This window comes from Aptenodytes patagonicus, chromosome 2, assembly GCF_965638725.1.
Source record: "Aptenodytes patagonicus chromosome 2, bAptPat1.pri.cur, whole genome shotgun sequence".
In the NCBI taxonomy this organism is placed as follows: domain Eukaryota; kingdom Metazoa; phylum Chordata; class Aves; order Sphenisciformes; family Spheniscidae; genus Aptenodytes; species Aptenodytes patagonicus.
The window spans coordinates 154,220,702-154,246,373 of NC_134950.1; the positions used below are offsets into that span (position 1 = coordinate 154,220,702).

General features: G+C 37.1%; 1 protein-coding gene across 7 annotated transcripts in view; it reads right to left on the reverse strand.

Annotated features, from left to right (window-relative positions):
- The window catches only part of MPP7 (MAGUK p55 scaffold protein 7), a 159,561-nt gene that overhangs the window by 100,626 nt on the left and 33,263 nt on the right, over window positions 1-25,672 (reverse strand). For 6 of the 7 annotated variants that reach the window (XM_076331758.1, XM_076331756.1, XM_076331760.1 and 3 more), the window contains 2 exons: window positions 14,888-15,054; window positions 1,173-1,291 (listed from right to left, as the gene is read on the reverse strand). In XM_076331758.1, coding sequence (XP_076187873.1) covers window positions 1,173-1,291; window positions 14,888-14,924 — 156 coding nt within the window. In that variant the 5' untranslated portion in view covers window positions 14,925-15,054. The remainder of the gene's footprint in view (window positions 1-1,172; window positions 1,292-14,887; window positions 15,055-25,672) is intronic. The other variant, XM_076331757.1, reaches the window with a different exon arrangement.

A 25,672-nucleotide genomic window follows, 5' to 3' on the forward strand; every position in this document is an offset into this window, starting at 1 on the left:
CTTAGCCATCTGAACAGACAGCTGCAGCAAAGCAGTACGGAGTCTGGAAACCACTGCATTTCAGAAACTGATGAAATTCTTTAGGCAAGCGAGTATTGCCAAGCACTGTTCCTCTGTTTGTTGCTTTTGTGTATCAACTACCAGAGAGTACTTGTGTTTATTTTACATGTAAATTCTCAGCCAATTTGAAAATAATTTTGGTCAAGTATCAACATTATTACATCTTCTTCTGGAATAAGATAGCTGAAAGAAGTGAAAAAAGGTGACTCTTAAAACCTATGTTGAAATAATCCCAATTTTAAGCTTCTTCTAGATCAATGACTGACAAGGGTAACAAATTCTGCTTAATTATGTGTAAGTCTGGAAATATTCATGGCATGGGTTACTACCACCTACTGATTCATTTGAGACCTCAGCATTTCCTTCCAGCTTGAATTAGCTCTGTACTGGAGACTAAAGACATACTTACCATTTTGTAGGAGTGGAACATTTCTAACCAGCTGATTGGTCCCATTTTTCTGCTATAAGCAATTTTAACATTATCAGGGTAGCTCTGCATACTCCCATGGCATGCTTTGATTTCTTGTTGCTGATCATTTTCAGAGCAGGACACTTTACTCAAGTATTCTTCCAAACTCATTTTAGGTCATACTTTAGTCCAACATATTTATGTGCAAAACACAATTTTAAATGGAGGCAAGCCAATAAAAGAAACAGCTTACTAGAATTTCAGTTGACTTTGTTAAAGGAAATTATTTTAAATTAATGTGGCTACTGAACTGTTGCCATACTTGACCTCAGAAAATATATTCCTTCTAATTTTTGCTGTGAACATTTATTTATTTAAGCTAAACTCCAGGTCTTGAATGTTGACCATAAAGAAGTCTCAGATTTCCTGCTACTATTTCGTACTCTTTTTTTCTAAACAAGGGCAAACAACATATGTTTGCTGCATTAACATTACACTGCCAAAACATCACTCTTAAATGAAATCATCTATGTATTTTTGGTAGAATCTTATTTAACAACTTCCACCCCTGACAGAAACAGAGTTAAAACAAGGCTGTTTTGTTTTCACTGAGCAACAGTTTGATCACTGGTTTACTAGATGGCGCTCAAAACACTTTTCCATATGCTCTTCTCAAAGAGAATCCGACTTAAACGTGGTTTACCTTCACCAGTGAATGAAGGCTTTTTTCACCAAACATATCCCAGAGGAAGGTCAGGTCTTCCTGGCTGTCCACATGTGGCTGCAGCTGGGCTGGCAATGCAGCCAGCAGCTCGTACAGACCTATAAAATGAAAATAAAACACAAAGTGTAATCTGGGGTTGATCTCATTAATTTCACTTAACAGTTCTGTGTAATTGGCTGGCTGAAGCATGTCATTTTAACTGAATAGGGAGTCTGGAGTATCCAGCATAATATTAACGTGTAGAACCAAAAGAAACATTTCAAAAAAATTACTAAGAAGCAAGTATTAGCAGTGTACTTTTTACCTTGTCACAGTTGTCAAGCTTCTACATCCATATATATTTACACAAGGTTATGCAGAAAATTCATAAAGGTTTTGAAAAAAGGACAAAACCAGAAAAAAAACATACATTCCTTTGCTTAATCGTTATTCCATTTCTCTTGATGTTAGCCAAAGAGTGAAATGAGTCATGAATAGGAAAAACTTCCTTAAAAGAACAGAAACTGGATAGGGTGGTCCATTAAAAAAGGGTTCGTGGTTTCTCTAAGTATTTCTTGCTAATATATTGCTTAATATTTTTTTTTATCCTGTGTTCAGTAGGAATCTACAGCAAGACAAAAGGAACTGCTCTGTTTTGCAGAATTAAACCTTAAAAAACAAAACCAACGCAGTTTTCCCAGACGCACACAGAAATATTTCAGTAACATTTTTAATTTGCAGGTATTTGAGATTCTCTGTAGGGTTAAAGCAATTGCTGTTCCCAGTTATTTGTGGCACACCTCACCAGCAGTCTCCGAGGGGCAGACAGTAGCACACTGTTCCACAGTAGCATACAGCATAAAATATCCATCATGCACACAGGCCATCAAACTGCTGTCCAAGAAATGTAGCAACAGTGTTCGCAGCAGCCCTCTTTAGGGAGGTAACCTGGCATGAGTTGATATCAATTCATAGCACATGTTTAATTTTCCAGTGGGATTACTTGGGGTAAAAAGGACAAAATGCCTTTTTCTCCTGTCTGCTGTCTACAAAAACACCAATAGTCTCCTGGGATCCAAGACACACGGTCCTGCTATTATTTTTAGTCTGAGTAAGTGCTGCTGTTCATCACAAGGACAGATTTACAAGATATTCGACTGGTAAAGAACACTGTTGCAAGTTATAGGTTACCTATTGTTATTATGCCTATTATCTCCCTAGAACTTATGCTTTAGAATATTTGTTAGTAAACATGATTTCACAACCTTTCCAGGCACTATATATCCCTTTCAAAACTACATAGAGAACCTTTGGGATCCGTTTATTTAACACCTTTGGTTTTTTACTGCCTTTCAGTAAAATATTCTGGGGGGAAAAAGTTCTTTCCAGATACATTCTTTTTGTGGTCCAAGCGTTTTTGGTGGTTGACATTCATTTCTCTTAGAATCTTGCTTTTATTTAAATCTGCTCTTGTTTATGATTCAGGAATACTGCAAAAAGAGGACACAACTCAAACCACTACAATTTTGCATGGATAGAAAAAGAACGCTGAGCCTTGCCTAGCGAGACGCAGTCAGTGATTGAGCTCACATCCAGAGAACATAGTTTTGAATGGGACTCTTGGCTCCAACCTTCTGGATTATTTGAACTTCAGCACATAGAAAAAATGGTTATTTTTATCACACAATTTATGCTTCAAAAACATTTTCATTTAGAAAATTAAAAAATTTCTTTACAATCAGCCTTGTATTTCTGCACATAGCCCCTTTTGTTACTGCAAATACATTTACTTCAGAATAACCTGAAGGTTGTTAGAAAATGGAATAGAAAGTTCAATGTAAGCTTACACTGTGGCATAACTGCTTAGGAACAATTCATATGTGCCATTCAAAAGAAAGAAAACATTAACTTCAGCCACTCCCTTCAAATAAGAGATATGTAACAGAGTAAGTTTCTTTTCCTTGATCCATCAGATCTGCTTAAGTTTCACATATAATCAACTATAAAACTACTCTATCCTTGCAACTTGCTCCTCAAAGCTTTGATAATTAAAACCCCAGTGAAAATAAAATGAAAGTTCATGCTTCCTGATGGATTAACTATTACAGTAGTGACACAGGGTGAGACTGAATCTGCCTATAATGAGACTTAGGTTTTATGCACAGAACTCCCAAAGAAAAATCCCGCCTGCCGGCTCTCCAGGACTGACTAACCCAGCAGGTGCTTACATACATTAAGGTTTCCGTATCCAGCTCAAAAGTGTCTGTGAGCTTCACTTGTTCATATAGCCCTGAATTGCCCCTTCTAGGGAAATGGGTATCCATGTCCCTAGTGTGCTGCTGATAGCTTTGACAGCAATGCACCCAATCTATGCAACTCTCCTGGGGAAGTGGAGAAGGTTAGACAAGTGCTGACTGGTTTTATCCAATCCCACGGCTATGTTTGTAGTGCTGCCCTGCTTTGGCTCTACAGTCCAGTGTTTATAGCTTTCAGCCAGAAGGAAATCAGAATCCCGCCCTTCTCCACAGCAGCAGAACCCGAGGACTACACCATGCAGCATGCTGGAGACTACCACGCTCCCACTCTTCAGTCTCCTCTTGAAACTGAGCACTATGTAGCCAGGAATTAAAAAACCTCAATCAAGGAGACAAATGAAAATCAGGCAGAAGGAGAACTCAGGGTATTTAGTTGGGAAGAACAGAAGACAAAAGATCTAGAATATGTCCAAAGTTAAAATGGCGTAATTCCAGATCATCTGACTCAGCTATAGCCTTCTTCCAAACAGAAGGTAATGGCAGCAGAAGGTGCTTGCACCTGTAAAGGTTTACCTTTACAGACAGTCTCATTTTCTCTTGTTCCTTCTGTGGTGCCCAGTACCATGGAATCCAAAATGTTCAGATAGATGGGGCATTCACATTTTTATATATAAAGAAAAACAGTATGTGATTCTTCTACACATACCCCCTCCAACTAAAATGTCGCATTTTATTTGTCTCTCAATTACACAAAGTGTGCTGTTCTTACTCATTGCAGTGCGCAGAAACAGTGAAAACTGTGGCTGGCATATGACTTTCCTAGCAAACGGGATTTAAAAGAAAGTGCTTTTAAAATAAAATAATAATACGGACAAAATAATTTGCCAAGTTACTGTAAACTGGTAATGAAGCTGAAACCACCACATGGGCAACTACACATTGACCTAGTTTAAATTACCAGATCTGATAACTTGTCACATGCATCTTTCCAACACCTGAAGGGCAGTAGCTCAAATCTCTGCAGCCCTGTAAGGTGTCACTGTACAGAGATGCTGCCATGCGGCAAGAGAAGTAATCCGAGTTTAACAGCAAAGACTGCTTCAGCCCAACCTCAAACCTCCTGCAAAACTTCTAATTAGCATCTCAGGTGGTTCTGCAAGCCAGAGCCAAAGACCACTGAAATAAATGCAGGTTTCTCATTGGTTTTAGTACTGCCAGGCTGTTGAAACCAGATTTTTTTTTTTAAACCTTTTCAGTAGCAATTATAAAGGCTGAACTGATGTTATACTGAGCACTTTTGATCACTTCTAAAAACAAAAATTAACTTTCAAAAAGGTCATAGGTATACCCCCTACATTCAGATGAACTGTTTTGTAAATTAAAAACACATGTTCATCACGTAAGCCAGGTAATGAGATGTATCTCAGCACCTCAGAGCTGAATACTACTGTTGTAAGCACATGGCTGCCAGGCCTTGGTTGTGCTCTTGGGTCCAAATTTGCTGTTTCTTTTGAAGTCCCACCTCCTTGAGTCATATGCCATGCGTGGACCTCCTATTAAAAAAAACATTTTGCACACATTTTTTGAAAGATGCCCACAATTTAAATAAACACACAAAAAAGCTTTTAAAAAACTATCTAGAAGTTGTGTTTAAAAAAAAATCATGAAAAGCCAAAAAAAAAATCCTGGTTTTTTTAATGCCTAATGTTGGCAACACTGTAAAGACACTTGCAAAAAAAAAATTTGCTTTTTTTTTTTTTAATACACTGTTGCTATTGTACTCCAGTTCTTGTAATTTTTTTTTAGTCTAGTTTGCCTAAATTTAACCAGCTTTTATATTTAAAAGGAATCATATGCCCACTGGGATTTTCTAGTATCAAAATACTTTAGGCGTCAAAATTCAGCAAAGTAAACACAACTTACACACAAAAAACTCATTTACTTCGATTTTTAAAAGCAGATAATTTATTCAAAGGTCCCAGAAGACCTGAGCATACATAAAAGAAATTAACAATAACCTTAAACATGGAAATGCAAGACTCTTGCAATTATAAGAGGGGAAGTAAGTCCGGTCAGTCCTACAACTTGGGGGGGGGGGGGGGGGGGGATGACACACAACCAGATCACAATGTAATCATCCCTGGACATTCCCAAATCATTGAAACAGAGGAGAAGAGGGCCCTTTCTAGATTAAACAAGGTCACATAATCCAGTGGCAGTAATAGGAGTCAATTCCACATAAACAAGGGAGCTCCTAGTTTTAGATACTAGTATGCTGCTATTTATATTCATGTTATATAAATTAGGTACAGTACCTAACACTTACGTGAACTAAGTAAAAGCCTATAGCATGGAACTATTAATACAAGGAGACGAGCACACAGGAATACTATAAAACTCTTACAAGAGTGGAAGGGGAAGGGTGTTGTTTGAAGGTGCTTATATAGTCTATTAAGTCTGATTACCTGATTCAAGAATAAAGAAATTTAAAAGTAATAAATTAATACTGGACATACAATACATTTTTCATGAAATTTAGTTCAGCCAAGAAAAGTGACACAGATAATAAAACCAATTACTAGATAACCTTGCCTACAGAAATAGTCCATATAAACTATATGCATGTAGATAAACTAAATACACATGCATATTCTAAAAGTAAAATTTACAACAGCTTGTCATGGATAGAGAAACTACTCTGAAGATTTTGGACTTGTTGCAAGAGCAAGTAAGATAAAATGGCTGCAGAATAAGGCTTGTAGCATTCTGCCAGCTTGGACTAAGGAAATAATTTCAAGGGAAAAATCCAGCTATGTTTGAAAACTCAGCACTGTCCCTGCTTAAAAAGGTAATAGATAAATTTCAATTTGTTCTTTTAACACACAAGCAGTTCCTGTCTTCAGAGTATCTTCAGCTTTTCCTAAGCTCAATTAATACCATTTAGTTTTATTCGATCTGAAGAACAGAGTGTATAATAATGGCAATTCCAATTTAAAAATGTGTATGCTAAATTTGCACATGCAGTAAGATTTATGACTAAGCAGCAACGGAAAGCTTTTAAATCAGAAACAACGGGACATAAAGAATTCTTCCAGTCCTAGAAAATTGCTTCCTTCATAGTGTTATATTCTATAGAAGACTGCTTGTTCCTAGGAGAATAAATGGCTAAGCAATTGATGAAAGTGTTCCCGTACTGAACCACTCACGCTGCAGATTCCAGATGCTCTACATTCCTGACATCAGAATGGAAAAATTTACTGTTAGTCTAGAGAAATTTAATATCGCCATTCTTGTCATATCCTTCATAGCTTCATTATTAGGACAAGTCTGTGGAAGCTATAAACTAGTGCTAAATGATAAAAAACATGGTGTCTGCGTTCCATCACTCTTGCCTATTACAAGAAAACACCAACTTTGTTTTGGTTAGCATAAGGAAAGAAATGGAGAAAAATGGATGTGCGTTTGCTTTCGTATGTTAATTAATTTCCTAAATTAGCATTCTGAACAATGATGCCAGATTTCAAATCAAAAATTTTTACAGTAACTGAGGGATAATAAACACTAAAGAACATATATCTAAGCCCAGAACAACACTGTAAAATTTTATTGTATTAATAAAATGGGACACACCAAGCTTTAAATTTTCCACTTTGTCAAAGGTAAAATAATCAGCACCATTTGCTGCCATTTATAACAAGCTGACATTTTTTCACATTTGAACTGTACTTTACAGTTCTATAAAGGCTCAGACAATACTTGCCTTACACAAAAGCAAACAGCATTGCAGTAGAAACACTCATTCGGACATTCTTGCTGCTGCATAATAAAATCAATCACTAACACCAAATATTGAAAATTATTTCACTCTGAAGTTTGAGATCAGCATTTATGCACAGGTTCAAATAAAAACATATGCAGTACACATGCATTACGATAGACATACTGCACCGTCCTATCAGACTCCAGTTGTAAAAAGACCACTATGTGCTCAATTTTATGTGCTACAAATAGTTCTTTTTTTATGTTCTCTTAAGTAATTCCACTGAATATATGGGCTTCCTGACACTGCAAAAAGTTAAAGACTAACAATTTTTCTTTGCAGAACCAGAGTGATTAACTCAGTCCAGCATGTACCTTTTTTTAATTTTGCAGTTTAATGTCTCAAAAAAAATATTAATCTAATTTTCAAACGTACAGAATACTGATTAACTAGATAATCATGACACGCAAGTGATCAGCATCTCTGAAAAAATACCTGGTTTGATTTATTTGCTAATTCGCCAAAAAAGTAAAATACTGAAATCCTTACGAATGGCAGAGCAGTAGAAATGTCAATGTTCTATTTTGTTTCTAATGAAAACAAGAATTTTGCCGTAAGTGTCCTCAAAGAACAAGATTACATACTCACTAAGGGCAGTCTTTTAACTTTAAAGTTGTACCTAATTTTTATTCCTCCAAGCTACAGTAATTTGTTAACCCACCTTAAAACAACGTTATGACAGAAAATGTTGAAAGTGAGCAATCATTTAAGCCCACCACTTTTAAAAATATTATTTCCTTCAAAATGGAAAAGTCTTTAGTTTTGGAACTTGGCTCCCAGAGCTAAAGAATCCACAGTTGTTTGAAACAGTTATTGGTCTTTTAGGATTTGTCTCAACATGTGTATTTCAGATTTAGCATACCACATACCATTACGTTCTGATGCGAGTTAAATAGTTGATCCCTATCTGCATTCATACAGGGCAAGACTGTTGCTGCAGAGTTCTTGCTTGTACAGCTCAAAGCTGCTTCAAAATCAAACCCCCTCAAAATGTAGTCACTAGACACTGCGTCAACAAGGATACTTTGAAAGTTCATAAAATGCGCTTTCATGAGTATTCAAAAGCTCTCCTATTATCTGCAAGAATAACACATACATAAAACTGATTTAAAGTCACCTATCAAGCACAATTAATAAGCAGCTTGTGGAAAGTTCATACAAAGATCTGACGTTCATATTTTTTTCAAAAACCCTTGACTCCTCCAACGAAGCCTGCATACTACGACACCTTGAATAACCTTGACTAATTGACTGGTCCTTTGTATGGACATCAGCTTGGTGAGTCTTTAGTATTTCTGTCTAGATCTTCATCAACACTAGAGGAGGTAATAGCAAGTACCTGGCAGGCAGTCAGGAAAAAACTCATTCCAGCACTAGGATGTCACTGGGCACGCTCGCCATGTTTAACTCTTCAGTCAGTTTGCAAGGTTAAGAGACTTGGTACTGGTTAGGGGTGACAAGGAATACTAAATGTGGCAGTTTACATCTGCAAAAGGAGGACACAGTATCTCATTAAGAGGCTGAATAAAGACTTCTAACAACAGAAGCCAAGACTATTTTCAACTTGTTTGTGCCTAAAACTACTGGAAACACCACTTGATTACCACGTATCTCAACCTTTCATACTGTGTCTCGAAAGCAGAAGAAAGTCCTGCAATCCTAGGCAGTACTAATGCCCAAAACCATGCCAGTGTATTATTTCAGTGTTGTGATTCACTGTATGACTGAGTTTAAAGTTTAACACTCAAAACTAAGTTATGCTGTACATCAGTCACATATGCATACAGACAAATACACTCGATATACCAGTCTACAGAGGTATATAGGAATATACAAAAGTTTAAAGAGTCAAGTACATCATCATCTTATCTTGGAAGTAAGTTTAGAACATTAAACTATTTGAAAAAATTAAACTATTTCACAGTCTATCCCTAAGATTAATATGCTGCATTGAGGTGTTTTTTGGTTGTGTTTTTTTTTAAACCAATGTGTTATTTTAAAAGCAAAATCATATTTGAACCCCTGTGTTCCACAACAGGCAACTAACAGCTAGCAGGGAAGCTTCTCACCACCTCTTTTTAGTACTAAATTTCCTTCGGATTAACAGCTTTAGTTTTAATAAATCAGCCAATACTTGACATGATGTTGGGCTGAGAAGCCACAGAACCTTTCATCTGACAGTAAACGCACACAATACGTACACTATGCTAGCTAACCTGGATGCTGGCACAGCTACACTTGAGCGGTACAGCATGGCAGTCTGCTCTCAGCAAAGGACATCTGGCATCACTAGGAACTGTCAACCATTTGTGTAATTACAGCTTTCGGCCCAACAAACATAGCTATACATTTAAGCCTCTGGTTAGAAACTGTATAGGCTGTTGTACTTTCAAATTTACCACAAAACTACACATTGCTCACGAAAAAAAATTGAGTGAAAATTGTTGCAGCTGCCAGACCATTCAAATTTGAATTTGTATCCAAGAACTGTAACAGTTTTAAAGTTTACCATCAGTAAATATAATTGCACACATTTTCTGATTCCACACTGCTGAATCAGTCTACCATAATATAAAATATTAACCCAAAACAGAACAGTTTAGAGAAATTTCATTCTACTTTGAACAAGTTTTCCAACAGTCACCATAAATACGTTGATACCAAAATAAATACCCTTTCCAACACCAGCAAGTTATATTTTTAAAAATTAAATCTGATAGCAATTAAAGTTAGCCATACGTCTCATACTTTCCCAAATCTTTCATATTAATGTTAGCCTACAAGCCATTTAATGCCTCTGGCAGCTGGAGATGGGGAGAATTCAAGAATGCACGGTAAAATATTGGCTCTATTTATTAATTCAGTATAAATTTTGCCTTGGCTAGTGTATCGGTTTTCATTAAAATCTAGCCATATCTGTGCATTTCAATGTGGTGAGAAATTTAAGTAGTCTTGAAATCATGATGCAGCCAAAGGCATTTACATACTACACTTGTGGCGGCCCACCTATGCCTAAGTCGTAAGCAGTGGCGTGAAGCAGGCGAGCAAAGGCTTTCCCTCTGCTCCATTTCCACTGTGGCACGTCAGCGGGGAAGCAGAAACAGTTTGGAGCACGATTCAGTGGCCCTGCAAGCCTTTGCCCTGGCAGCCTCCGATGGAAGAGCTACTCCCGGAAATCTTTCCTTCATCACTCTCCTAAATTCCCTTTCTCTTCATCTCACGACAATGAACCCAGATCTTTGGCCACCATTTTATGTTATTACTTTTTTTTTTTAAACGGGCTGTAAAAATAGAACTCCCTGATTTCTATCTCCCTCCTCATTCTGAAAACTGGTTTAAAAGGCTAAAATCTTTAGCCACTTGAGCTTAATTTGTCCTTCTTCCCCTACAGATGTTTCTGATGTCCCCCTCAGCTCAGCCAACTACTCAGCTTTTTCTTCATGTTATTACTGTTTCTTTTTTTTCTCTCCACCTTTTTATCCTTTTCATTATCAAGCATTCTTAGAAAAATTATGTTAAAACTGGCAAGCTGATTAAAATGCATTAGTAGTAAATAAAGGGAAGACATCTATATGAAACCAGTAAAAGCAAGGATAGCATCTTTCAGTATTCAGATGATTGCAAAATTGTCTTTGAACTTCGCATTGCTTGCAGTGGTCTCACTTCACTGGGAGATAATCCATATGGACTATGGAGCTATCATATCAACATAATATTCTAACAAAGTATTTCTACCAGTATTCAGTACATCCACATCAACAGCATGCAGTTTCAGAGGTCGAGATAATTCTTAAAGAATCACAGAATACGCTACTAAAAATGCAGTTTGGAAAAATACCCAACATTTAGAACAAATTTCCTATCTTTATTTTGTATTATTACAAAACAGAGAAGAAAACACCAAAACCAGGAATATTTTAAAGGCCACGTGAACTTACAATTTTGCTTAGCAACAAATGTGTTCATTTTTTTTTTTAATTTAAAAAACTAACATGTATTCAGTTTTACAGGCTGATAATACTGAAAAAACTCCACTACCTGGCACAGCATTAGCTCCTGTATGTACTCAAGATGAAACTAATATAAGCCCTGCACATTTTTTCTTTCTGTAATTTACAATATTCAAATTCAAGAACTGCTTCTGACTTTCATTATATTTACGCAATCTCACACAGTTTTACTTGGTGGCCAAACTTGGCCTGTAAATGTGATTTTCCCACTGACAATACATGAATCAAAAACACAAAGTCTGCTTTGCACATTCGTGCGCTAGTTTTTAAGGACAGACAGAAAAGCATTTTTAAACTCGTCAGCTGAGCAAGCTTGATACAGGGTTGAGAGGAAAGAAATTTGTAACAATTTTACGATGTTTTTTACACTAAAACAACACTTAAAGCATAATGATGTCATCTTGGCTCCACCAAAGTCAGCAACGAAGCTGCCATCAACTACTGTGAAGCCAGGACTTCAAACTCAGATAAGTGAATGCCAGATCTCGCAGACTTGCTTTACCTGCAAAAGTGCAAGTTGTCTTGCTCAGTCTTCAAACTCTATTTGATGGGCTTGCACGCAGACTTCAAGCAGACTTTTGCAACACAAAATTAAAGCTTCAGATGCAGCCTCAGGCAGCAGCTCAGCCTTCTGTTCAAGATGGTTGCTTTTAGGTAACTTTGATCTGACAGTGACAGGACTATAAACCTTAAGGGAGGAGCAGGATCATGCACATGTTACAAAAACAAGTAATTTTTAAAATCAGTATTTTTATAGAAAAATAGGGTTTCTATATGGCTAATGGAGAGTGGAAGAGAAAAAAGCATGGGCTCACATAAGCCTTTTTCCTCTGTCTTAAAGTTAAGAAGCCAGATCAGACCAGTAAGGTACAAGATTAATTTCAAAGTCACTTGATGAATCTAAATTAATTAAAACAAATGTTTTAAACAAAAGATTGCAAACACTGTAGCCATACTTTTGATTTATCATAGTTTAAAGTCTGGTAAACGCTTCTCAAAACAGATTTAAGAGGCATGGTCTGTGTTCAGAAGAATATACAGGTTAACAGATTAAAATATGGTATAACAAAAGCATGTGTAAGTATATGAAGGAAGCAGCTACAAGGACATGGTGACATCCCTAACGAAGTCTGTTGACAAAGTAAAAGCAATGTAAAATTAACACGAGTAGGTCAATATTTAGTCTGATCAAATGTGGCCCATCGTGAACACTATCCTGCTTTTGACAGTGGTCTGATGCCTAAGACTATGTAAAAAACCCAAAAACCAAATCATCAATGCTTCCATACTAGTGTCTGAGTTTCCAATAGTCCATGACTTGGCAACTTTCCAATATTCACAGATGATGCATTTCTATTTACTAGTCCTCAATGAATTTTTTCCACTCATTTTAAAATCCAGGTTTGGGGTTTTGTTTGAATGCATTAGTAAAACAGAGTCTTAGCAGACAGACTGAATGAATTTGCATCCCTACCCTAAAGGTGCAGTTTTGTCACTTAGTGGGGACCTAACTTGCTAACTCCACAGCATCCCAGATAGTCCTCTCATGGACTAGAGCAGTTTCAACTCATTACATGTCACAACACCAGTTTACGCAGGCAGGGCGAGAGGAAAACTGGTCTACCCACCAAGGAACAAGAGGTAAGAAAATCCAAACTTTTTTGTGTTTCTCTTTTTTTAATCTAAGAGTGAGAGTAATAGCAGAAAAATACAGCTCTGATTAGAAACCACCTGTATTAAAACCAGGACAGAAAGCACAGTTTGATGTAATCATTCAAAAAGTGTTTACATACTATCATCCTCATCAGGAAATACCATAAAGAAAGTGGAAGAAAATAAGTAATTCTCTTTTCCCTCCAAATGCAAGTTTTTATTTACAGAAACAATTTACAACTTGCAACAGAAAACAAATTGGATTTAACAAGCAGTATTATTTAACAGCAAGATATTAATGGTGCATATCATATTTTACTATAGATTTCCTGGGAGAATGGAGATTAGTTGAGCTTTATCACGCACCATAACTATTAAAGGTGTATTTGGAGCATCATATGCATTAAATAGCACAGTAAAACACGTTTTTAGAGACATTTTAACACACACAATTTTAAAAATAGGATTTCCACACACACACACACTTTTTGGAGCCCTTTTCTTTTTTTATTCAGAGAGTATGTCCATGACTATTACTTTCAGACACATTAACATTCTTTAAACAATAAAACAAGCAAAATTGTCAGCATCAGGCACCAGTCATCACACATTCCCCTGCTGTTCATCTCAACAAGTTTTTGAGACTTCTGAAATGTCAGAAAGCATTTGGCCAAGTAAAAATTAAAAAAAAAAAATTAAGGCGGGTTTTGGAAGGACATAAAAGGTTGCGTGATAAAGAAAGCAAAGATCCAGAGTGGAAGATCAGCCCAGAGTAGACCCTGACAAGTCTTCCAAAATTCAGCTTTAGCATACTAAACAGCTTCAACTGCACATATTTCCATGGGGGAAGGGGGAGAAAAGTATATAGAGGTAGGGTTTGGTGAGATGATAGTCAAATCCCTTAAACACAGGAATAGTGATACAAAAAAGCAAATAAAAACAAACACAACCCTCCCTCCCATGGTAAAAAATAAACAAACACACATAACTCTAAAGATTAATCTTTTCATCTAAGAGGAAATTTTACATTGGACCTGAGGTGTGGGAAAAAAAATCACTGCACTGTACAGTCTATTTAAAATAAGAATCAAATGCAGTTCCTTATATACATATTTTTTGGATTCCTGACTTGAAATCTCCCTCTTCGTTTTCAAAATCCTGCTGTTACTTCTTGCATATAAAACTATATGATCTAGAGTAACAAGCACAGGGGTGGAAAGCAGGGATCTTTGTATAGTAACCTCAGCCGGATCACCTATTTACCAAACACCCTCGAGCAAAAATACTAACTTTAGTTGTCCCTGAAACAAGGACAAAAATGTTGTCAGACAGAGAGAATGCATGCATAACAGCAAGATGAGATTTCACCTTTGAATATAGCGACGAAGAAAGTGAAAACTATGGAAAGCTACATATCTGCACTCCCACTGCCTGCAGTCACTGATAGGAACTGGACTCTGACGTGGAAGGCAAGGGAAGGAAGAGAACTTGAGACAGTATTTTTCTTCTCCTAATTTGTTAAAGAAGTGTCAAAACTAAATAGTCTGTGTTCAGAAATAACTCCACTGATAACTGTAACTCACAGAGGGGATAGTCTAGACTGCTGCAAATATTAAGGCATGTATGATATCATCTTTTTTTTTCCTCCTCCTTTTTCAAGTTAACATTGTAGGAACCACGCTCAGAGGTGAATCCAAATTCTTCAGATCCATATATAATATCTGTTTGGAGGTGTTCTTTTTGGGGGGTTGGGGATGGAGAGGAGGAAGATGGTGGTGGGACTTTTAAAAATTATTTTACCTGTGGTGTTTCATATATCTAAATTAACATCAGGGAGAAAAGGTTGTTTAAAGTCTTAAATTAAGCATCTGTTGAGACCATAATTAATTATCTTATTCGATGATATCTTGAAATAGAGATCGTAAACTTAACAAATAAGATCTGGAGGAAACATGCAGTCCTCCTTGGCTTGCGTACCTGTGTCACTTCCAGATCCAGTTGATAACGCTGGCATGATTCAGTCTGCAGAGTATCACGCAGGAACGTCAGACTAGCACTCTGCAGCCAGAAAGCAGAAGTTAATTTCAGTTTAACTGCTTGCAGCCAAGTTGTCTACGAAGATTTATGCTATCTCCCAGTTTCTCCTAGAAAGAACAGAAACAGAATTTTATAATGAAGAACATTGTTAAACTGTAAATTACTGCAGCTAACCAAATCCAATCATTATCACAAAATAAGCTTTTGATTTAAGACTCTCAAAACAAAATGCTTTGCATTTATTTATGACTGTTAAGATTTTTTTTCCCCAGGTGAAACAAGTTTTGTTTTCTTCAGTCTAGCCTATAATCCCATTCTGCCATAAAAATAATTTAACACATTTCTCATGTAAATTATGCTCTTTAAGTCTAGCATGTCAGGTATTTTGGAAATGAAGTCTAGGGTTATTTTATTAAAACACCAAATAATTTAAGTCACTCAAATTTTGCTACTACTTATCCCAGAAAAAAAAAAAAAAATTGCTTACTAGCATAGTAATTTATTCAGTATTTCTACTTAACCTTCTTTCAATTGTTTTCAGTTCATTTAAGATCTGACATGCAATTTTTATTTGTAATCTGGAAATATAATCTGAAATTGTAAAAAGCAGGACTGGTGCAAACACTTCTCTGAGGTAAATAGCAGTTTGATTAGTGGAGTTGATGGAGCCATTATCATGCAGACTGTGTAAGGAATTCTTCTGTAATTCATTACTACAAAGTATTTTTTTTTTAAGACATTTTTTAATAATTGCACAGGCCTACTGATACTAAGGTTTGGGTCTTTCTTTTAACCAGTTCTTGAGAAAAATTCAGAACAAATATAACAAAAGTAAAAACCAATTTCAAATGTAAGTGGATGTATTTAAATTCAGGTATGTTAAAATACGCAACTGGAATGCAAACTTGTGAAGAGAAATTCAGAGTTAAGACAGAAAATGATTACTAATAGCAGGGCAGGGGCTGATGTGTGAGAAGGAAAAGGAGAGGGGGAAGTAGAAGCTAACAGAAAACAAGGGTTTTCTCCAGATTTTAGTAGACAAAAAGGATCCTTGAAGAAAGAAAGCAGCATAGTTCTGCTTTGGCATAAGAAAATAAACAAATAGAAGAGCATTTTGCTGCTGCTGTTGCTGGTTTGTTTTTTGGGTTTTTTTTGGTTTTTGTTGGTTTTTTTTTTTTTAAACACATTCACATTAATCAGAATGACTTTTGAAGTCATCTTGGCTCTGAAAGTGTGTATATTGGACACATTTGTACTTGGCAACAGTCTTGTGGAAGAGTAATATACAGGTGCTGTAAACACTGTATGCTGTTCAAAATTCTGTTTTTCCACCAAAAAAAATCCCCACATTGCTAAAAGTATTGCAACATATTAAGGGCCATCCACAAGATTTTGTTTAGTAAGTTTTAAATCAATTACTAGATATAAGCTAGTTCTTAACTCATCCCTAGGCATAAGCCTATAGTTTAAATAGTCTGGCAACTTTTTAAAGTTCTTTTTTTTTCTCCCTTCTCTCCCCTAAGTGTTTACCCAAAGAAAGATTTTGCATGTCAGCTTTCAAACTCCAGTGAATCTGTTTTTTGTTTTAAGAAGGCAAATACAGCAGAAGTTACAGCCCTGGATAACTTCTTCTATGATGAAAAGGACTGAATAAAACTTAAAAACCTATCTATTAAGATTGTTTTAGGGTCTCTTTTTTTTTTGTTATAAAAGTTTGTGGTGAAGAAAAAAAAGTAAGTTTTCACTAAAAACAAGCATCAGCTTCCAAACAAACATTTTGACATTCATCAAATCAGCACAAAGTCCATTAACTTAAAATTTAAAACAGAGATAAGGAAGTAAAGTATTTCAGAGTGAAAGCTCATCTTATGATGATGAAGTTGTAAAACATCTATATGCAAAGCTAGCCAGGGTGCAGTTTAAAAGAAAAAAAAAGGCATCATAGCCAAGGACACGCTGTACCAATTAAGAAGGAACATATTCACTTTGTATTAATTCTGCTTGTTTTCTTTTTAACACATACAAGCGCCATAAAGGAGAAGTCATGTTCTAAGCTCACTTACAGTCCCCAGCGTGAGCACACCACTACAGCCGTACGAACGATGGAGGCATTTTTAGTTGTCACACGTGTAAGAAACTGGTTAAAACAAAATTATGTACTATTAATGGGACATCTTTGATTTATATGCAGCTTAAAGTATTTTCATCTTTTAAAAAAAATAAGAAAACAAACATGCAAGGCATTCTTATTATAGGTGCATTATTATCAATCAAATTCAGGTTCCTTAAAAAAAAAGTTCACCGAGAAACGTGGAAAGTCTTGTTGATCTACATGTATGTCATGCATTTAAACTCTGTTTGTTTGTTTTTCTTTATTTCACGGTAAATCATTCAATATTAAAAAAATTCAAGCTCCTTATTATCTAAGAAACTTACATATGGCATAAAGTTATTCCCCCCAGATCCTAAATATATATTAATGAAAAATAAATGACCTGATGAAATCCTTACCAGTAAAATGCTTAATATTTTTCTGGAATGGAACAGGGTTTTTTTTTTTTCTAACTTGCAAATTAAGCTACATTTTTGCAGTGATGATGTTATTTTCTTTGGCTCACTTTATTTAAAATGCTTTGGAAGTTTTTGCTGAAGCCCAGCCATAGGCATTGCTGACTGCTGTATGGAATCGATTTGCCGCAACACAGAAATACCAGCTGTTACAGTATGTCCTGAGAGGGATTACCGAATATTCTTAAATTGAAGTTCAATCCATCTTTCCATAAAAATGAGAAGCCAACGCCAGGAACGTAACAGCAGTATCAAGTGCACCTGAGGCATTTACAATACCCAGCAGGACTGTTACAACCAGCCTCTAAAAAGGGCTTATTTTTGAAATTTCATTATTCCAGTTGTACCTTGCTTCTATATATCACACCGTATCGGGTTCTCCTGGCACCCACCATGTGGAAACAGTGAAGGCCGCGCCGTCCTGCGACACGCCCTTGAGTTTCCACCGGGCCCCGCGCCCCCCGCGCGGCTCCCGCGCTGCGCCTGACACCTAGCGGCCGCGGGGGCGCCGGGCCCGGGGCGGAGCGCCCGCCTCGCCTCACGGGGGGCGAACCTACCCCCGCCCCCGCTTCACAGGTCCCGCAAGCCCCGGAACGGAGCTCCTCGAAAGGTACGAACGCGCTTTCATTATTTCTGCTTTTAATCGTGTAAATATACTATAACTAATTAAAATTTAATAACACATTAAATAATTTTAATTAGTTCTGCCTGTGTTTACTTGCATAATGAAAGATGTTTCTATTTCTAGGGCTTTCAGGTTGAACGACACATATTAAAAAAAACAAAACTAGATGTCTGTAAGAGGAACAGAAAAGTTTCCCTACCTTTCGGTAACTCCTGCACGCTATACAAGCACATTCACCAAGCCAGGCGCAGTTCTAGTTAGCTTCACCGCCAAGTTCATTAAGGTGACATAACTTATCGGGATGCCAAATCCCCGGTTATAAATAGCCAGGAGCGGGGCAGAAGCCTCCTGGGAACAATTTCCAAAACTGCAAAATCCTAGAATTACAGCTCTCCGAGGGAACCATTTTTCGGCATATCCCACAAATAAGAGAGGCCCCTTACCAAGGGATGAGGGGATAAATCTTGTTCCCTATCACCCATGTTGCCAATACAGGAGGGCTAGTAACAATGGATGGAGGCAGTCAGATAAAACGAGGGTGGGAGGCAGACAAAGAGGGCCAAGATGAACAGCCTTCTGCATAATTTTAGCTTTAGTAGCTTCTTTCCAGCATCCTCTGTTGCTTTTGAATGGAAGTGACTCCATTAGTCAGGCATGTATTTTATTTTAGTCAAGTTCATTTTTCTACAAAAGATGAGGTAGGAAAACTGATTCAATTTGTCTTCATGGCAAGCATCATGCATTTGGAGATAGCACGCATGAAGTCTTGGTTCTACCTTTGACTCGCCATCCAAACCTCAATAAACAGCGTATTATTTATTTCTGAAAGGTTATTTTACAAGTTACTTAATTTTTTGGCACTTTATTGAATATAAATTGATTTTCTTCACATTTAAAAAGCAGGCTGAATGCTTTTGACTGATTTAAAACACGTAAAAACATAAAAAGTATGAACCTAGCAATGTTACAACACAAAACCAGGTTGTTTGATACAAGAAACACTCAGCCTGTTTTTCTAAAGGATGCTACGGTTATGAAGACTATAACCTTGATTTCCAGAACTAAATCAGCATGCCTGCAAATGGTATTTAAACTACCAGGTAGAGATTTCGTGTGGAGACAGGAAACTTGACAGCCATTCAGTCTCGTATTCATCATGAGGCCTCAAGTAATTGAATGACTGGGGACACGTATACAAGTCCTCAAAACCTAGTCAGTACAGGAAATTGCCAAATGAGGTCTTCTAGACTGGGAGAGGTAAATCTGTTTTGATAGACAAAAATCTGAATTGAAAATGGTGGTCTACTCTCTTGGAAGTTGTAATGTAATGAGATCTATTGAATCCTTAATCTCTTCTGAGGAAGTTTCCACCTCCTCAATCACAGGGTCTCTGACAGGCTACTAGAACCTACTGGCAGCTCCTGATGGGCTTCCAAAGCTGGTCAGCCACCCTTGCGTTGCACGTTGTCAACAGGAACCCACAAAACATCTTGAACTGGAACTACTGCAGAGAGGACGCAGCGCACAAACGTGATGGGACTTCAGAGGCACTACGGAAGCAAGAAGCTGCCTCTGACTCACTCAGCTGTGGGTATAATGGAAATGTAAAGTGTGGCAAAACACTCTGGGTATAGAGTCCAATAAAAAAATAGGAATATCTATGGCAACTACCAAATGTTAGAGAACGTGGACTGTCCCAAACTGAAAAGGACAACAGCTGCCTTGACTGACTTTCTCCTGGTCTTGCCATCATATCAAACTTCAGCCATCAGTAGAATTAAAGGCTTCTGTATAATATTTTTCTGTGTTCTGTAAGTGTTCTCCATTTTGTTTAGTTTACATATATCTTTCGCTTACACCATGGGGATGTTAGAAACAACCACACTTCGTTAAAAGGCTTTGAGAATAATAGCTGAGAATTTAGACCTGCTTAAGCATCCATTGAGAATGTAAAACTGCTTGACTTTTAACGTATACATTTGTGGGGACATCTTTAATAAATATTTAGTTTGGAAAAACCATACCACTGTACTCATTGTATCTTGTAGTATGCCGTGTACTTTCATGGCTCAAACTTAACTGTGAATCCCCAAAGCCTCAGTAAAGAGATCTCTCTTGTTCCTACTTACAGGAAGATTTTTACAAATGGAGGGAAAAAGATGATCTAAATGATAAAACCTACAACTACTATTAAAAAAAAAAGACTATTGAAGAATTCATGTGCTGAAAAACATTAAGACATTAGAGATGGATCCCGGTTATTTCTGAGAGTGCTCAGGTTTCACTGTAATGAACAGTTTGACCAACACCAGAACGAAGCAAGGCTGACTTCCAGTGGCCTTTCTGACTGTGGTGTCTAGGCTACATGCTTGGGCCTTTACAATTTTATTCTCTTCCTCTTCAAGGATGAGCCCCCACTAGACCCTTCCCTCACTGGGTCATTAACAGAAGAGACACAACTCCGATCTCTACCTGACCACCCATTTCCAAACACATGCCAGAAACTCATATATTGACATCTTCTCTCTTCTGTCATGTTTGACTGAATTTGTTCAAAGGGCTCAGAAGACAGGCAGGAGACGGAAAAGAGAGCACAGCATAAGATTTACTTCCTTCACAACTTCAGGAGGAGGAACCTATTTATCACTGAAGAGCTTAATCCTGTGTCAGTTGGAAAAATCTCACTTAGCTAGACACTCCAATAGCAACACTGAAATTGATATCCCAATTTTCTTCTTTCAGAAGAAGAAAATGTTTCCCCCATGACATTCCTTGCCCAGATGGGGACCATAACACAAAACCTGTTTATCTAGATACCACCTTTATCTGAAACCTCTCTAAATACAACTGTGAAGTACATTCTTTCAATAACGAGTCGATCTAACATAGAACAAAAATAGAAATAAAATACAGAATATATTAAAATAGAGAATATATTGTAAGTTATTAATTTACATATTAATTATAATCTATTGTACATTCAAAGTTTTAGACAGATCCTTGCTGCCTTAAAACATAGCCATGCTACAAGTGAAATACATTCGCTACGCAGCAATATTGCAACAGTGGCAAGACTGACTGCAACCTGCACCTTCCCTGTCTTTAACACAAAAATCCCTACATGAGCTCTGTCCAGACTCAGATTTTAAACATCAGTGTTGGAATTGAGCACATTCCATTAAATGCACGAAAATATTCCTTTAAATACATACACTAAAGCTACCGGTTTAATTTAAAACAGCATCACTGTAGTCAGTGTCAGATACCCTTAGACAGATCCAATTTTCTGCAAATAAAATGTACCAACTGACAGAATAATATTAGTTTAATAAACTCGTTTAATAAAGCTATTCATTAAAATGTGACCTAAACTATGTCTCAGATCAAAGGTTGCTCCTTTGGTTTGAGTTACTGCTTTGGGCACACTTTTAACACTTTTCCCCTAGCTGCAAACCATTCCTTTTCTTGGAAAATATCTGTCAGCAGGTACCACAGCCTCTCCATTAATTACCTGCACAAACGGTTTTGTTCTGGCATGGTTTCTTGACAGTCTGTTTGAAAAAAAGTAAGTAACTAAAGTAAATGATAAACCTTACCGGCCCCCCAAAATACTAAAAAAAAAAATTGATAACTTTTCGCATTTTCTATAAATAAGTTCAGCAAAACCTGCTGCAATGAGTCATCCAATAACCTCAACACTCCCTAACAGACAACTACACGTGCTTTGCACCAAAGGGCTCTGCAACTCCAATTTTAGACATATACTCCATATTTTCATAGTATTATAATGCAGTTTGATCCCACATCTACAAAAGCTGACAGAAAATCTCTGATAGAAATAAAACCAGGATTAAGGCCATACTTAATAAAATTGTAAATATTTAATCGATTTATTTAAATAGTTTAGCCAAGTATTTGTGTCAACAGCATAGTTTACTTCAGTCCTGTGGCTCAACAAAACATGCATGCACCAATTCTGAGGTCTGTTAAACAGCCACGTCCAAAAATCATCCTCAGAAATATATAAATATTCAAATACTATTATTTCAAAGTCAGAAACATCCCTTACAATGCTAGAATGTTATTTTTCAAACTCAAAATTTTATACACCTCTAGAGGCAAATAAGGCACAGGTGTTTTACAATGCTTCCATATTTCATTACAGAAGACAGAACTTTTGACCACCCCTTCTCTTTCAGATTAATCTCCTGAACACTTCTCCTTTGTTCAGCATAACTTTCCATAATCCACTTCTGTTGAAGTGTGATGATTTATTTTTTTGATGGAGGAGAAAATGGGTAAAGGGAAAACATGAATGAATGAATAATTAAACAATATGTATTCTTTTTTCCCCAGAGCAAAAGCAGAATAAACCCCACTTTCTTAACATACGTTTTTATAAAAACCTTCACTACAATAATTTTCATTTTAATCAGTTTCAGGTTGCTTTCTTTAATGTGAATTTTTAAAATTTAATATGAGCAATCTGAAAAGTATATGCCTTTAGCTCAATTTTGGAAAAAGTTTTGATTTATTAAGTGGTAATTTATGAGTTGCATCTTGATTGCAAGTAACAAAAAACTTCCTTACACATACATGTGCACAGTAAAAACAAAGTACCACACATGGACAGAGAGCTAGTCAGAGGAAATACGTGTGTGTGATTTCCAGAAGTTTCCAAACTTTGCAAGCCAAGTTTCTCCAGGATGCTAAGTTTGTAGAAGAAAACAAAGGTGAAGCTGAATAGCCAGGCAATGAGACATTCCAGAGCCTTGGCACTGCTAGTACATCAAGCACACCAGACACTCCTTGCAGTCTTCTGTTCCTCCCTATAAGCTCCCTGTGGCCTTTCTTCATCCTTGAATTCTCCAGTTCCATCTAACTCCCAAATGCCACCACAAAGCTCTCCTCATGCCTCACACCCTCCCCTCCTCCTCTTCCTCCTTGGCAAGCTCTGGGAGCACCACTGCATCCAGCCCACTGTGTGATTTGTCACCCAGAACACACTTCCTTCCAGTTTTATTTTCATTGTCTTCATTTTCTCCATGTCCCTCTTTCTAGGAGTGAAGCTCCCCCCTCTCAGACCTTGCTGTCCCAATTCCACCTTGCAGTTTCTTGCTTCACATCTATATCCGTCTTACCCTTTTCCCTGGGTGACACTGCTATGCACTCACTATTCTTGTCATAAATTCATGATCCTCCACTAACAAAACTTGCTTTTACCCCTGTCTTTACAAACATTCCCACCTCCTGACACTTTGCTTTTACTTCCCTTACAGTTTCTGCTTTCTCCTGTCTCCATTTCAACTCCTGCCCCACCACAGCCCTAATGACCCTCTCTATCTTTCACACCACTGCTTTCCAAACCTAGATTCTGTTTCCAAATCTATTCTTGACCAGCAAGTCCTTGCTTTACTGCTCTCCAAGTATCTCCTTTAAGGCTCTTCCCTTTCTTCTAGAACATGGATTAAGCCTAGTTCACACAGGCAAGAAACCTTAAGTTTGACAGATGCAAGCAGTCACAGATAGGAACAGATCAGATGGGGAGAATTTTCTGCCTGCAGCTCTGTACCATCTCCAGGCTGGAACCACCCTCAGAGCAGGACTTTCCCGTGTTCTGAGTTACATATAATCAATGCTCAGTAACATCTGGAATACTCCCTAACAATTTTGGAACCAATCATATATATAGTTTCCAAAGTTATACATTATAATTCAAAAGAGATACGGTTAGAGTTCATCTTTACTGCAACACTTTAAGCTTGATTTACTCCATGGAGTACAGTCACTCTGCACATTTTAGTTATGTATGAATTTAATTAGCAGAAAATAGATCAATTAGAAATAATTGCAAGTTCTGTCTTGCCAACCTATATAGCCTAAGTTACATTCCCACTGCAGTCAGAGTGCCAGCCTCAGATTCAAATCATAGTTTCAAGTTTAAAAGCCGCTTAATTCAAATCTGAGATACTGATGGATGAAGAAGAGTCAGATTCAAGGCAAGGGGTAAACCGTATGTCAAGTTCACACTGCAGTGAAGACAAGCTCTCAGATCTCACTTTATTTGGCCAAAAAAATCATATTCAATCTTTATGAAGAAAATAATTTAAAATTATAAAAGGTCAATAAACACAAATAGTAACAGAACTTAACTTGGCAGTGTTACCTACATGAAGAATTTTTTCTGTTTTTCTTGTTCAATTCACAGCTTAATACATTACTTTATGTCTTAACGTATACCAGGAAACACAGGATATGCAAAGAGTCCAAGTTAATGTTGCTGTTGGAAACTTAATGTTTGCATTTCCTGGATTTTGCAATTTTAACTAGATGAACAATACTGCATTGATTCTATTTTGGCATTTGCTACAAATATCAAAGTATTTTTTATTTTGTCTGAAACTGTATAAATCAGAGCTAAGCAGTTTGATAGTGAACCTCTGACAGTTTTTGTTATTCATAGTGGCTTCTCCAACTTCCGTATCTTGCAGTTTATTAGGCAATGACAAAGGTGATGCTATACAAATCAGTAAGCATACCTGCTCCACCAAGTGTAGCTAAATAGAAGTGTAGAAACATTTTAAAAAACCCTGATGCTTTGTAAATTAAAATACTGTGAACACAGAAGTTTTGATGAAGCAATGGAAAAACATTCTACAGTAAAAATGTTTCTTTGAGATGGTGACATTGAAGATTCCCTAATAGCACTGGAGAAGTTAAAACAGGAATGTGCACTGTTCCTGTACATGTCATATACTCCCTTACATTCCTATGAGAGGGTGTAACCAGAGGCAGATCAATCTTCCCTCTGAATTCAAAAGCTAAAGTACCTAGAAAGTCCAAAAACTAGAGGGATGGCAGGTAACCAAATTCAGCTAAGTGCAGCTACTTGAGGAACCACATATATTGGACAAAAATTACACTGCAGAGTAACTGGTCTCTTCAAGTAAATATTAATGCGTGTTCCTTGCATTAGTACCCTTGAGATGGTAAGATCAGGAACCGAACAGTGGCTAGGGTTCATCTGGCACCCTTGGCTCCTATTTTGACAGATGATTTAAAAGCACAACACTGATAGAGGTCAGTTGAATACTTATTTTTTATCATCCTGCATTCTCAGAATTAGGAAATTCACTGGATTCCCCCCCCCCCCCCAAAACAGCTAAGGCAAGAGATTTGTCCCCAGTGTCACCTTTTCCAGTCAGGTTCCTACCCTTGGGAATGATGTCACATGAAAGACTCAGGTGCTGCCCTACCAAATTTAAGTATCTACAGAACTATAACATTTCTCTGAGGACCTGCAACATTGAAGAGGCAATGAAAGGAGAATGATAGAATAAACAGAAACAGCAAGGAAGCCTCCTCTCTCCTACCGCTCCCTAGATGGACGGGAGGGGAGGAAAGGGGTCACAATATATACATCAACCATAAAGCCCTTTCAATGTTCTTTAAAGACCCCACTTCTCCTTTCTAAATGTTTAATGATTTATAGGGCTTTGTACCAAATCACCATCAAGGACTCAAGTTACTAT